The sequence below is a fragment of the Leptonychotes weddellii genome, chromosome 6, assembly GCF_054177405.1.
Source record: "Leptonychotes weddellii isolate Sample4059 chromosome 6, ASM5417740v2, whole genome shotgun sequence".
Classification (NCBI taxonomy): Eukaryota; Metazoa; Chordata; class Mammalia; order Carnivora; family Phocidae; genus Leptonychotes; species Leptonychotes weddellii.
In genome coordinates this window covers 128,935,641-128,951,663 of record NC_138374.1, presented here as the reverse complement: position 1 = coordinate 128,951,663, position 16,023 = coordinate 128,935,641, and the positions used below count along the sequence as shown (strand labels likewise).

General features: G+C 40.3%; 1 protein-coding gene across 2 annotated transcripts in view; it reads left to right on the top strand.

Annotated features, from left to right (window-relative positions):
- Positions 1-15,387, top strand: part of LOC145722073 (uncharacterized) — a 141,531-nt gene extending 126,144 nt beyond the window's left edge. For both annotated transcript variants that reach the window (XR_014146105.1, XM_081823150.1), the window contains one exon: positions 15,135-15,387. Coding sequence is in view for 1 of the 2 variants with exons in the window: in XM_081823150.1 (XP_081679276.1) it covers positions 15,135-15,209 (75 nt within the window). In the remaining variant the exon portion in view is untranslated. The remainder of the gene's footprint in view (positions 1-15,134) is intronic.
- Positions 15,388-16,023: the final 636 nt, after the last annotated feature.

The following is a 16,023-nucleotide window of genomic DNA, read 5'->3' as shown; positions in this document are numbered from 1 at the left end:
GATGGGGGTGGGGGGGGGGGATTGAGAATGAAGGTTCTACAGGTAATGAGACCAGAGGTGTGCTTCACTATAAGAAAGCCTAATAGACATGAAACTTTAAAATTAACCAATTCAAATTACAAAATGATTCATTTCTTTTTTTAAGGATTTTTTTAAAATTTATTTGACAGAGAGAGAGAGAGCACAAGCAGGGGGAGCGGGAGAGGGAGAAGCAGACTCTTCACTGAGTAGGGAGCCCGACACAGGGCTTGATCCCAGGACCCTGAGATCATGACCTGAGCCGAAGGCAGACGCTCAACCAACTGAGCCACCCAGGCACCCTAAAAATGATTCTTTTCTTTAAATGGAAAGCTTTCAATAGATATTTGTCACTGACAGTTACTTGAGTGAGGAGCTGGTTCCAAAGAAGGCAGAGGAGTTGAGAGCCAAGATAAATAGGAGACGAGACATCACTGCTCATTGAAGATAAATCTGAAACAACTATGCGTTGCTTCTGAAACTAGACCTTAAACAATTAGGGGGGGAAAAGATCTGATTAATACAAACTGGTTTTGCTGTAACTATTTTATAAGATGAGGCACATCCAAAATTTCTTCCTTTTTGTAACAGTATCTGCTCCATTGCCTGTTGCCTCTCCCCAAACAACTGTTAATAGCTTGGTCCCAGGAAAAGCAATCCTATATTTCTAGCTTGTGTGGTGGGACCGGTTGCCTAGCATTGCAGTAAATTTTACAAAACAGTTGGCAGAAGGATCAGACTAGCTCGGCTAAATGAATTAAGCAATCACGTAGGACTGCAGGGCAGAGTAGGAGGAATGTCCAAATTATAGCACTTGATATCCCCTCCTCACAGCCCGGCTTCCCCCGGCATATGCTTTGGCTGAGCAGGTGGTAATTTGATATTAAACAAGGTTCTTATTAAGTAGATACAATGAAATAACGCTGCGTTTTCGTGGCATTAGTGGAGTTAAATGCATTTTATTAGCACTCATTAGAAGGAGGGAAAACTTGGAGCTAAGGATTCATTAGCCAAAAGCGGCCCCTGGAAGGCAGATGGATTAAACTGGTGAGGCCGGGAGGGGACCTGGGCCACCCAGGCACATTCTGAAAGTGTGTCCTCTCTCTACCAGGACTTAAATGTCTGAGAACAGCTTGGGGAAGAAATGTTAGGTCCAACTGCAGGTCAGCTGAAAATATGTGTTTCTTTTGAAAGCTGTTAATTTGACAAAAAGCAGAAGCCCCAGAGAGAGAGCACAGTTATGATTTATGCTTCAGATTTAAAAGGAAGTCATTTACTCTAGGGATTTTGGGGGGAGAAATGCTACCAGCTATCCAAATTTGAAGGACACATCACAAAATCTGCTTTTATTCTATTTTGTTGTTAGGAAAAACCAAACATACACACATGCACACACACACACTGGGTAGAAACATCTGTACATACACTAAACTTTATTTCTTGAGCTTCCCATTAGGAATTCCCACCACATAAGAAGAAAATCTTCACAAGTTAGCCAATCTGAGGCTTACTCAACTCAACCATGGCTGAGGTGTCTGTCCTAAATGATTTCACACATAGGCTCTTACACAGTTGGCCCTTGGACAATATGGAATTCAGGGCATTGACCACCTGGGCAGTCAAAAATCTGAATATAACTCTTGACTGCCCCCAAACTTAACTACTAATAGGCTACTGTTGACCAGATGCTTTACCGATAACATAAATAGTTAATGAACACATATTTTGTATGTTATCTGTATTATATACTGTACTCTTACAATGAAGTAAGCTAAAGAAAAGCAGTGGTATTAAGAAAATTATAAGGAAGAGGGGCGCCTGGGTGGCTCAGTTGGTTAAGCGACTGCCTTCGGCTCGGGTCATGATCCCGGGGTCCTGGGATCGAGTCCCACATCGGGCTCCCTGCTCTGTGGGAAGCCTGCTTCTCCCTCTCCCACTCCCCCTGCTTGTGTTCCCTCTCTCGCTGTGTCTCTCTCTGTCAAATAAATGAATAAAATCTTAAAAAAAAAAAAAGAAAGAAAGAAAATTATAAGGAAGAGAAAATACATTTAGAGCACTGTACATACATTTGTTGAAAAAAAAAATCTCTGTTTAAGCAGACCTGCCCAGTTCAAACCCACATGGTTCAGGGGTCAACTGTATTTTCTTCTGTTTTCAATAACACTGACATATGCTGGGTTTAGGGCTGGGTCCTAGGGGAGTTCAGTGAGATGTTGGCACACACACACACACACACACACACACACAACACACAACACACATCATTGCTCTGAAATAAAAGTTTTCCCCCGAAGTATAATGAATATGATGAAACTATTCTTGCTTAAACTTCACCAAACATAATTTTGAGCTAAAGGGCTAAATGATAATACATTTTAAATAGTCCTGGAACTCCAGAATCGGGGATTTTCATCCTCCTGTGGGGTCTCTGTGATGCAGATTTATGGAGTGGCCATTTTTTGATGCACATCCAGCTTCTAGCCTATTATCAAGTCTTATAACATCTCTGCTCCCAAATTTCTGTCTCTTGGGTTCTAGCCTCCCATTTCCCACCAACTGCTGGCGATTGACCACTGGCTGTTCTGTGAACCTAGTATGTTCCAAAACAAATCCATCATCACTCCTCTAAAGTCATCCTATTCTTCCTCAATCAATGGCACCACCATCTCTGCAGTCATTCAGGGTTGCAAATTCAGCCTCATTTTTTTCTTACCTTTCACATGCAATCAGCTTACTAGTCCTCTAGATTGGATCTCTACAGCACACTGACATTTATGCTCTCTTCCCCATTATAGTTTTACACATCAGATTTTCATCAGTTGCCATTTGGACTATCATCACGGCCTTCACAATGGAGACAGTCTCCATTTCCACTTTCCTCCATTACACCCCATCCTGTACACAGATGCCGGATTAATCTTCCAGGACCTCAGCTCCAAACAGGCAGGTTTTCTTGCCTAAAACCTTCAGTGGGTTTCTATTGTCTCAATCTGTAAAATGAGCATGCAATGATCTATCACAGAGTTGTAGAGTTCAAACAAGATAATGTATCAAGCCCTCCACCCAGTGGTTGTCACACTGTGAGAGCTCAGTAAAGAGTAGCTGTTGTCTGTCCTCTCCAGTTTGGCCAAACTGAACTGTTTACTGCTTACCATACATGCCACCACGATTTAGTTTCCTTTTCCTGTTCTCATTCAGTTCCCTTGGCCTGGAGCACACTGCCCTCACCTACCCAAATTCAAATTCTATTCATACTCTGAGACTCAAATGCGGTTAAGCCTTCCCATACCCTTCTGGATGGAAGGGATTCCTCTCTATACTCAATAAGGATAGCACCTCGGTGAGAGTTCCTTAACTATTTTTGTCTTTTTCTTATCAGTTTGTTAAATGCTATAATTTAAGGACAGGATTTACATCTAATTGATTTTGATATCTATTCTCTCATAATGACTCCTAACTGTATTATGGAACCCCACACCACTCAAGGAATCTGGGCTTGCCTCTCCCCTCCCCCTTCACATTATGTCTGTGCAGACATAGAGATCAGTGAAACCTGAAATGAAATAGTTTGTATTTGATAGAGTGGCACTTCATGCTCAGATGCTCACACTAATGTGCACAAGTCAAGTGTACATTTTCTTCCTTTTCTATCAACTTATCTTGGCAGCTCAACATCAACAGCCAAGTCTCCCTTGTATTATTGTAAAAAGTATATTTTGGTTACTGCTTTCTTCTTCTAGTCCTTGTCCTTGACCTTCTTTTTCTCCTCCTCCTCCTGCCCTTCTTCTTCCCTTTCTCTTTCTCCTTCCTTTTCTTCTTTCTTCTTCTTCTTCTTCTTTTTCATCTTCATCTTTCTCCCTTCTCCTTCTTCTTCTTCTTGTCTTTCTTCTTCTTTGTACATGAAGGGATAGTTCTAAAAGCCAATATGTTTTTCATATCCATTTGTGTCCCCATTAAGTCCCTTGTACATGGGCATGGAGTAGCCATGTCCTCTGTCTGCCACATATAACTCTGGCACCTCATACAGTACCTTATTCATGGAGGTGTTCAGACCATGTTTATTGAACAATAAACATAAAATTTTTTCAATCACAATCTTTAATCCTAAAAATCTTGATCCTGTAAGTTTACTTTTGGTTATTTAGTCTTAGAAAACAATGACCAATTTGTACTAATACAATAGCCATAAAACAGAAGGAGATGACTTGAAAATGCAACGTTGGGAATGGTCACATACACTCTAGGAGTAGTATAAGTGATGGAAGTGGAAGGAACAACAAGAAGTTATATGCCCTCAGTGGTGATTATGGCAGGGGCTCTGTTGCTGATTTTAATGAGTCTCCCAAATGTCTGCAATAAGTCTGCCTAGTACACAGACAAGAAAACTGAAGCTTAGGGAGTTTAAATCATTTGAGAAGGAAATAAACTCATTTCATTGAGTAAGGAATTAACAGGTGGCTAAAATGATGTTGCCAGAAGACTAACGCCTTGGGTAGATGTTTGCTGGATATTACTACGTAAAAAAAAAAGCTGGTTATAAAACAATTTTATGGTCCCACATATATGCAAAATGTAAAGGGGAAAAGAAAGGCTGGGCAGACAATCTACCAAAATATCACTAGTGTTTATTGTTGGATGATAGGATTTTGAGTGATGGGACTGCAGCTACTTAATTTTTAATTATTACTATTATTACTACTGTTGTTATCATTACTATTGTCCTCATGACTAATAATATTATTGCTGTTGTGATGATTATTATTTGCTTTGTTATATTTCTAAATTTGTATGCGGATTGTATTCTCATTTTGAAAAAAGAAATTAGAGCATTTTTTGTTTGTTGTCATTATGGGTGCTTTTAAGTAAAGAAAAAGTAAGGAGGGTTGATACATTTTGGTGTCTTCCTGAATCACTCGAAGCCAGCAGTTTGGTTGTTGAGGGAAAAGGGTCATAACAGTTCTGGGCCTGAGGCTGATTCTTTTCTAGAAAGGCCCAGGGTTGTGCCTGCAGGATGTGCCCTTCTGTGACTTTCTGAACTGTAGTTTCTAGCCAGAGCACTGACAGCTTCCCTGCCCACAGCCCCCAGCGCTTTCAGAGCTGGTGCAGGGAGCTCTGCCCCCTCTTCCCAGGCAGCTGACAGGTTGGCAGACATTCCCTCACCTTCCTCAGGGACCCTTCAGCTCTTGCTCCTGACAAGGCAGCGTTTCTAGGCCTGAATCCCTTGTGGAGGCTGAGTAACACTGAGGCCAGCAGCCCTGAATGATCAAGTTAGACAGCTCAAAGCCCCGTCCAACCTTCCAAGAGTCAGGTCCCATGATAAGTCGGGGAGGGGGGAAGGACCATCAGCTGTAATCTTTCAGGGAGGAGTGGAATTTGCTATGCACCTCAAAGAAACCTAGAGACCACAGGGACAAGGCTTAGTGGCTGTAGCAAACTGGGACACCTTTCATTACTATTTGTTTCAGATGCACAACTTAGAAGAAAATAAGTTCTACAAGTCCTCAGAATGAAGTTCCCACAATGAAAAAGAATGAACCAAAGACTGAGTAGTGAAAAACTAGAGGGGTCACCTTATAAAGTCCTCAAGCCCTGCCCCTTCCACATAGATGCCAATGATTGGTTTTCCCAGAGGACTTGCTAAATAAAGAGGTTAGGACACTAGGAAGACCTTTCTGATATGAGAGCATTTTGAAGAGCACAGAAATGAAGACTAGTCAGGTTTCTCACCTGGTGAAAGTTGCATCTTCAAGTCACTTCAAGCATAGGATTCTAAGAAAGATGCTGTGGATGTCTCCCTTTCCCGGGACTAGGGAGAACATTCTATAAAATGGGGCAAACAAACAATCTGAACAGAAAATTAAGAAAATTATTCCACTTAAAATAGCATCAAAAAGAATAAAATACTTAGGGATAAACTTAATTAAGGAAGTGAAAGACTTGTACAATCCTGAAAACTATAAAATAATGCTAAAAGAAATTGAAGGCACAAAGGAAGACATCCTGTGCTCATGGATTGGAAGACTTAATGTTGTTAAAATGTCCACACTACCCAAAACTACCTAGAGATTCAAAATATAATCCTTTTCAAGACGCATTTGTTTTCAGATAAAAAAGGAAACAATCCTAACATTCATATGGCACCACGAAGAACCTCTCAGAGCCAAAACAATCTTGAGAAAGAACAAAGCTGGAAATCTCATACTTCCTAACTTCATAGCACATTGCAGAGCTAGAGTAATTAAAACAGTATGATATTGGTGTAGAAACAGGCATGTAGGCCAATGGAACAGAATAGAGAACCCAGAAATAAATCCACACATATAAGGTCAAATGATCTTTGATAAGGATCCCAAGAATACATAATGTAAAAAGAATAGTCTCCAACAACGCTGCTGGGAAAACTGGATATCCACATGCATAGGATGAAATTAGGTCTTATCTTAAACCATACTCAAAAATCAACTCAGAATAGGTTAAAGACTTAAACATAAGACCTATAAAACTCCTAGAAGAAAATGTAAGGGAAAAATCTTCCTAACACTGCTCTTGGCAATGATTTGTTGAATATGACATCAAAAGCACAGACCAAAAAAAAAAGGCAAAAAAATAAACAAGGGGAACTATATCAAACTAAAGACTTCTGAACAGCAAAGGAAAGAATCAACAGAGTAAAAAGACAACCTACAGAATGGGAGGATATATTTGTAAACCATACATCTGATAAGGGCTTAGTACCTGAAATACATAAAGAGCTTCTACAACTCAATAGAGAAAAAACAAAAAACAAAAATAAAACAAAAACAACTAACTTGATTTAAACAAATGCGCAAGGCGCTCCTGGGTGGCTCAGTCAGTTAAGCATCTGACTCTTGGTTTCAGTCGACTCAGGTCATGATCTCAGGGTCGTGGGATCAAGCCCCACTTCAAGCTCCACACTCAGTGTGGAGTCTGCTTGTCCCTCTCCCTCTGCTCCTCCCCCTGCTCATGCTCTCTCTCTCTAAAACAAATAAATAAAACTTTTTAAAAAATGGGCAAATGACTTGAATAGACATTTCATCAAAAATGTACAAATGGCTAATAGGTATATGAAAAATGTTCAACATCACAAATCATCAAGGAAATGCAAATCAAAACACAATGATATATCATCACTTCATACTTGTTAGGATGGGCATTATAAAAACAAAACAAAGAAAAACCAAACATAAAAAAAAAAAAAGAAAATAACAAGCACTGATGAAGATATGGGGAAATTAAAACTCTAATGCAACATTGGTGGAAATGTAAATGCAGCCACTATGGAAAACAACATGGAGGTTCCTCAAAAAATTAAAGATAGAACTACCATATGTTCCAGCAATTCCACTTCTGGGTATTTACCCCAAAGAATAAAGAGATACTTGAGCCCATGTTCATTGCAGCATTATTCACAAAAGCGAAGAGGTGGAAACAATCAAACGTATACTTACAATGGAATATTATTCAGCCATAAAAAAGAGGGAACTTCCATCGCGTGTTACAATATGGATGAAACTTGAGGACATCATGCTAAGTGAAATAAACCAGCCACAGAGCACAAATACTGTATGATTTCATTTACGTAAGATATCTAAAATAGCAAAACTCATCAAAGCACAAAGTAGAGTGGTGGCTGCCAAGGCAAGGGACAGGGGGAAATGGGGAGTTGTTGTTCAATGGGTATAGAGTTTTGATCATCATGCAAGATGAAAAAGTTGTACATATCTATTGTAGAACAATGTGCATATAGTTAGCAATACTGTACACTTAATATTTTTAAGAAGGTAAATTTCACATTTTAGGTTTTTTACTAAAAAAGAAAAGACAGGGCAGAGGACCACCTGACTACAGTCATGGGTATGACATTCAATTTCAGGGGTTCAAGAAATGTAACTCTGACATCATTTTCTATAATTATACCAAATTTATCTTTTCATCTCCTATCTGCCCAGTAACAGAAAGATTATCTCACCCAATTCAGAAGTCCTCTTCATCCCTGAAGTAGTGGCCACATAACTGAGGTGTCAAGGAATGGGAGGAGGTGTGTATATAGTGTGGAGTATTCATTAGTTATGGTATATTAGCATTTACTTTAAAATAGATTATTATCAACATCTCTGTGGGAGAAGTAACAGTAGGATTCTGATCTAGCTCTCTCTCAGTCTCTGCCCACATGTCTCCTTTCCTCTCCCAAAGACAAGTTGCTGGTTCCCTCAACCTCTGAGCAAACCAGCCTGGGACATCTGGTTCCTCCTGCTGTTGACTGTTGGCTTAGATTTATGGCTGGAGAGATTTTACATTGTTACAGTAAGACGGACTGCTGTGTCTAAAAAAAACCAAATTCCATTATCTGTATAATCTGAGAGGAAGGTGATTGTACCATGGGGAGCTCTTTTCTGAAGGAGCAGTACTTTTAAGATGTGAACTTACTTCAGACCTTGAGGACGTAGGGTGTATATACTCACATGCTTTACTGGACTCCGAGCTACTTTCCCCCTTTGTAGAGCAGCTATGGGGTTTATATGCAATTGACCCCGCTTCTAGAACCATAAACTCTGATTGGCCTATGGGTCCAGCCCTGGTTACTGTAATTGGTTCAGGAGTAGGCAGGAAACCTAAGTTGGTTCATGGCCTAAATGAAGCCCAGGGTTTTGTTTAGTGGTGGAAAAAAGGGAGGTCTTCTATCTTCATGTATGTGAACAGGGATGTGGGGAAGCCCGGTTTGCTAGAGGCAGACATATGGTAAGCACAAAGAAACTTAACCTTTAGTAGATTTCGGAATATGCTGACTCCATGCAAACACAGATAGGAAAGAAATCCTGTGACTTGGTGACGGAAGTGAAGCACCAAGTCAAACCTCACCTGAAACACTCTTTGCACTGACCCTCCATTTATAAGAGCCAATAAATGACCATTAATTTTTAAGTCTGATTGTTAGGTTATCTGTCCGCTCCACGACAAAGCATTAGAACACATATAGAAAGAACCTGTGTTGCTCCCTTACTTTAATGATCTCTCCTCTTCCCCAAACTCTTGGAGACCTGGCAGAAAGGTGTTTTTCTTCCAGGAAAATTTGCATCTGATTCAGCCTGGTACCTGGAAGCACTGCTCGTCCTGGGCCACTTTCAATTTTTTGGATCGAGGGTTTGGGGATCTTCCCAGTGGAGCATGGAACCATCTACTATAGACATGATTTTTTTTTTTTTTTTAAGATTTTATTTATTTATTTGACACAGAGAGAGAGACAGCGAGAGAGGGAACGCAAGCAGGGGGAGTGGGAGAGGGAGAAGCAGGCTTCCTGCCTAGCAGGGAGCCCGATGCGGGGCTCGATCCCAGGACCCCGGGATCCCGACCTGAGCCGAAGGCAGACGCTTAACAACCGAGCCACCCAGGTGCCCCTACTATAGACATGATTTGTATGGAAAGGCCATCAAAACTAATTTCAATGTTCCTCCCCTGCTAGCCTCTTCAAGAGGCCAGCAAAAGGTTTCCTGTCTTTCTGGTCGACAGGCAGAACCGGTGACTGCTTTAAACGACTCCAGGGGATTTCATGTACAAAAGGCTCCTCTGCCAAGCTGCAAACAGGATGTGAAGCAAGAGTTGATGGAGGAGAAAAAGGGCAATTGGGAAGTAGAGTTGACCCTTGGACAATGCAGGCGTTAGGGGTGCCAACCCCTGTGCAGTTGAAAATCTGCATATAAATTTTTATTCCCTCAAAACCTAACTACTAATAGCCTCCTGTTGAGCAGAAGCCTTACCTGTAATGTAAACCATTGATTTGCACATATCCTTATGCTATATGTATTGCGTATTGCATTCTTGCAAAAAAGTAACTTAGAGGAAAGAAAACAGTATTAAAATCATAAGAAAAAAAAACATATTACAGTACCTCACTGTATTTATTGAAAACAACACATTCACTCAGTGGACCTGCACAGATCAGCTAGATCCAGATTAGCAAGATCTAGCCTGAAACAGGTTGCCATATAATTAATTAATTAATTAATTAATTAATTTATTTATCTTGCCTTCTTTTGATTACATCATTAGGATGCCACTTAGGGATTTCCTAATAATTAATAACATAATCAGGACATTGTTAGGGCTAGAAGGGAGTTTCAAGATCTTCTGAATCAGTAGCTCTAATTCCGTGTTTTTTCCTTAATGGTGAAACCCTTTCTTGGAGCAACTGTTCCATGGAAACTCAACATAGGGAACAGAGTGGAAGTGCTGTCCTTGAGGAGGGAGGGAGAAGAGCAAGGGACGCTGCTGCCACTCACCCAGCCCGACCTGGTTCTGTGACTTTAGTTGACTCCCTTGCTACCCACCCATTACCCCTTGGTCCCTCCTCTTTCAGTACACGCCCTCCTCCTTTCCAGCTTCCGGTATGTGCCTGTCTTTTCCTGAGGGCTTCCACTGGTTGCTGAAGCCTACTCCATCTGTGGGCACAGTGGGCAAGCCGTGCTGGGGAGTCCATGCCCCTCCGGAGAGCAGCCCCCAACCTACAAATTTCCAGCTGGCTTGCCCCTCTGACGGGAGAATTCTGATACCTATGTACTCAAAGTGTGGCCCGAGGGTGTCTGGAGACACCCTCAAGAAACTATTGTCATCATCGTTTGAGCGTTATTTGCCTTTTTCACTGTGTTGACCTTTGCGTTCACAGTGTAAGAACAATGGTGGGAAATTTGCCTTCACATGAATCAGGCAGTGACACCGTTATACTAGGAGTACTAGCTACACTAGCAGTCACTGCATTCTTCACCATCTTCTACTGATGAAGGAAAAGAGCCAGTTTCACTTAAAATGTCCTGGGGGTGCCTGGGTGGCTCAGTCAGTTAAGTGTCTGACTCTCGGTTTCGGCTCAGGTCCTGATCTCAGGGTCATGACACTGAGCCATGCATCGGGCTCCGTGCTCAGCGGGGAGTCTGCTGGAGATTTTTCTCCCTCTGCCTCTCCCCTCTCTCGTGCTCATTCTCTCTCTCTAAAAATAAATAAATAGACCTTTAAAAAATAAATAAAATGTCCTAGATGAAACAAGTAAACAATTAATAATAATAGCTACATTTTACTAAATACTGACCCTTGAAGGTAAGTCCTTTTAATCTCTATGTGATAAAATGAAGACCACATATGCAGCAATTTTGCTCCATCCTGAAGTATGGCGGTTATTTCAAAGAAACGGACTTGTGTGATTGCGTTGAAAGAAGAAACTATGCTTATCAGACTTGGGTACTTGGTGGACATTTTTCAAAAATGAATGAAATAGGCTGTCACTTTAAAGAAACCACTGACAGTATTTGTTGCCAATAAAATCAGAGGTTTCAGGAGAAAATTAGAATTTTTGAAAACTTATATCCACCGCTGTGAGCGTGATGACTTCCCAATGCTTAACTGGTTTTCTGATGACACAAATGGAGGTAAGGGTGGGTGTGAATTTTTGAAGTCATATAATGAAATACGTTAGCATTGAGAATGACTAACTCAGTGAACCATTAATTTTCATATGACCAATACATGATCAAAATCAAATATGAGTAAAAGATTTGTTCAAAGTGCAGGATTAAAAATGGATTTTAATGAAATAGAGTATAAAAGTTCACAGATGTGATTTTAGATTTCTCATTGAAACCAACCTTTAAGAAATGATCAGTTGTCAAGATTTTGTGCAATGTCAAAAAAGAATATACATAATTATCTGAGAATATACACAATTATATACATAATTAAAATATTCTTTTCCAATGACATATCTGGTTAAGGGCAGAAGTATTCCAACCAAAAACTTACAGCAACAGATTGAATGCAGAAGCACATATGAGAATCTGCTTGTTTTCTATTAAACCAGATATTGAAGAGATTTGTAAAAATTATGTAACATAATCTCATCCTTCTCACATCACGTTTTCGAATTGGAAAATATAATGGCTTTTCATAAAATATTTGCCATTTGGTTCACATGTAATAAGTTTACTCTTCTTTTTAAATTAACAAATAAATGTCTAAATTTTTTCTCAGTTTTGATTCCTAATATAATAAATATTTTTAGATACAACCCATGTAAGCAATTGCTCCTTGCGGTCTTCAATAATTGCTAAGATAGCAATGCTGTACTGTGGTTAAAAAGTTTGAAAACCACTGTTGCTTACTGTTTCTGAGATTCCCAGGGGCATTTATCTCAAACTGCTCCCAGAGGTAATTTTCTTGATAACACACATTTTCTGGACTTAATTCACTTCCCCGTCTCACTTCTCCATTCCCAGGCCACAGCTCCTGGGATCACCTTCCAAATAAACACCTTATGTGCAAATTCTTATCTTAGGGTACATTTCTGGAGAAATCAAATGAAAAGTCCCTTCCTTAGAATCCTTGGGTTTTTTTTTTTTTTTTGGACATTGTTTCACAGCAAAGAAGTTTAACTCTTTCATTCCACGAAGGGGACACTGAATACGGGAGATAAAATATTATAATAGTCAAGGAAACACGGAAGAGTTTATCTGAGTCTACAGTTCCACACCATTTTCATCACCCATTGCCTTCTTAGAGTTCCACGTCCCACATATCTGCTCATTCCTGTCTTCACATCATGGTCACACAACCCTGATAAAGAACCACAATCATGTCACGGGTACTGCTTTTCAATTTTGTCTCTGTATTTGAAGTGTCTTTTAGTGTCGTATCCTTGGGAATCTAGGGCATGAGACTTCCTTCTGCTTACAACTCTTGTTTTATCATTGATTCTGAGTGCTGAGCGCTTCTGTAGCTGTGAGGGGTCGGGGGACACGGAGATGGGTAAGATAGGCGCCCTCCTTTCAAAGAGCTAAAAGTCTCATATTCATTTTGTCACACAAAATGCATGTGGTACTAGGTTCTCAGGTGAATTTCCTCATTGGATTCTTTGTTTATCCCTTGATTTTATTTTCCCTATTGACTGAAACCTGCCTACATGTAGGTTTCTGAAGATCACTCCGAGGGGCTACGGGAATGAGGGGACAGAGAAAACCATAACCAACCTTGGTTTTCTTTGTTTCTTGGGATTTTCTGCAATGCTCCTTGTGGGCACCTACCAGCGAATGTGTGCTGATCGCCAGTTCTATGTCCTCCAGACACTTTGCAAGCGGTGGAGCTGGGAGACCAGGCTGCTGCCCTTTCACTGGGGGAATTAGCCAGAGTCACGAGCCTGGCCCCAGTCACGTTTATTCTTAGAGCCTGAGCGACCAACCTGATACTTTTCTCAGGTGTCAGATAAATGTTGTTCTCTGCATCTGAGTAGTTTGACAGCCCAGTTCAGATGGGCAGTTCAGATGTTTCCAGTCTTTGCATTTCCACCCTGATCCGAAGATTTTTTATAAAGCCAACTATTTATGCACTAGGATTATGCACTATTAGTAAGACAGTACTACAATACTCGTGTCAACTATACAAAGAGGAAAAATTGCTCTTTAATTTAAAAAATGTGAACCATGTCAACTTTCTTTGGAATCAGTGTTTTAAAACTGATCTGGGACACAGAGTTCTGAGTAGCATTAATGCGTTGGAGACAAGAGCAGTGCTCTTTCTACAGGACTCTTCTTGGAAGCCAAGAATTTTATGTGTTCAGGGAAGGTTTATATTATACTCGGGGTTTCACAATGGACTTCATTGACACGCCAATCCCAGTGGTAGACCTCTTTTTTTCCTTATGAGCCCAAGATTTTATACTGAGGAAATAATGTACAATAATTACAAACTTCTGAGATTCCTGTTTGAAACCTATGGATGGACACTAATTCCAAAGAATCAGAGCATTTTATTTCCAAAAAAAAAAAAATGTCTTACAACAAGCCATTTTTTTTTTCCTGGTGAAAAAACCAACCAGGTCAGCATAACCCTTGGAGCAGCTCCGTGTGACAAGCTGTGCCGAGTATAGTTAGAGCTGCTAACGGGAACACACATGAATAGACAGCATGACCCGAGAACTGAGTTGCCTTGGGAATGGGGACATCCTGCAAGTACATGCTAGAATTGAGATTAGGTGGTATTCATTATTTGGTTTAAATGGCAATACTTAGGGTTTGGTTTGGACAAAATCCCCAAATGACAATTCTGGTTCCAAGTTTAACTGAGGACTTAATTTATTTTAATTATTTTTTAGCACCCTATTTATTTTTTCCTTCTGATTGCAGGTTAAATACTCATCCACTCATTCTTTTAATAGTTTTAGTAACTTTTAGGTGCAAGCATGGGCGAACTCTAGGAATACTAATGGAAGCATGACAAGGTCCTTGCCTCAAAGTACTTACAAATTTACTTACAAATTTAGTGAATGTATGCTTGTGGGGGGAAAAAAAATATTAGATGAACAAACAAAGAAACCTTTTAAAAACAATTCTGTCTTGGATACCTTTTATTGCATAATATGCCATCCTGCTAGGACGGCTGAGAGGTCACTCATTGAGCTGACTATTGGTTCTGGTTCATGGAAGTTTAGCTGGGCCTATGGCTCAAAGGCCTCAGTTCTTCTCCACAGGGGCTACTGTGCTTCCTCACAGCACAGAAGCTAGATTCTACAAGGCAGGAAATTGACACTGACAGTCATGTTAAAATTTGGACCCGAGGTCCACAAATATTATTTCTGTAACATTCTGTTGGTCAAAGCCAATCACAAGGCTGGCCTGGAATTCAAAGGCATGTGCATACACAAAAGAGAAGAATTGTCAGGGGACATCATTATAGGCTAGAAGCTACATATCCATTATATTAAGGAGTGGGACGTGTGTTGGACTTCAAACCCTCCACAACTGTAAGGACTCCTGTGATTATGTTGGATTCACTCAGATAATCTAAGGTAATCCTCCTGTCTCCAGGTCCCCAGTGTTAATCATGTCTGTAAAGTCCCTTTTGCTATGTCAAGTAACATATCCACAGGTTCTGGAATTAGTATGTGCGGATCTTTGGGGAAGCTGGTATTCTCTAACACTGTCCATTATATTAGTATACTTCTCTTAAAATAACAACCAAATTTATTGTGCCATATTATTTTTCCATAATGTTTGCCTACGGCTTTTCCTGTTTCTTGCAATTATACAAATCTATGCATCTCAATTCTACTCTGTTTCAAGGTGCCAACTGCATCTGATTGCCTCCATGATGACTCCCTCAAGCACTTTACCCTTCATGGATCTTTTTCTCGCTGAGACCACTATCATACTCCATCAGATTCGTCATATAATGGCCCCTTCTGTTTCACTCTGTCATTCTCTGCTCCCCAGGATTTGTCAGCCCCTAGAAGATGGGAAATGTGTCCCACACATCCCTCCATGCTAGCTGCTCTTCGAGGCCTTGACTTGGTGAAAGCTTCTTTATGTTGGCTAATTGAACATAATAAAATAAATAAATAATAATAAACTTCCAAAAAAAGCTTCTTTAGTGTGTTAATATTTATGTCTGTTCTACAACATCAGTCTGAATGTGCTTTCTATTTATTATTACTATTATTATTATTTTGAGAGAGAGAGAGAGAGTGTGTGTGTGTGTGTGTGTGCGTGCGCAAGTGGGAGGGAGGGGCAGAGGGAGACAGAGAGAGAATCTCAAGCAGGCTCTCAGTGCAGAGCTGACATGGGGCTTGATCTCATGACCCTGAGATCATGACCTAAGCCGAAATCCAGAGTCAGAGGCTTCACCGACTGAGCCATCCAAGGGCCCCTGAATGTGCTTTCTAAAATTTCCTTTAATTGTGTCACATTTCCATCCCAAACTTTGAACAATGTGTCCAATTGCCTTTGTAATAAAGGCAAAACTCTGCTTTGGGCCCAATACCCACCCTTCCTGTGGCTACAAGCTTGCTCTGGTAAAACATAGCACTCAAAATAATCTTCTGAAGGACACATTTTCTTTTGTACGTAAAAAAGACAAATACATTTGTGCCCTTTCCCAATCCTTCTATTTACCTGAATCTCTGTCTTTTAGAACAAGCATCCAACTGATTAATTATTAAGAATAAAGATTTCT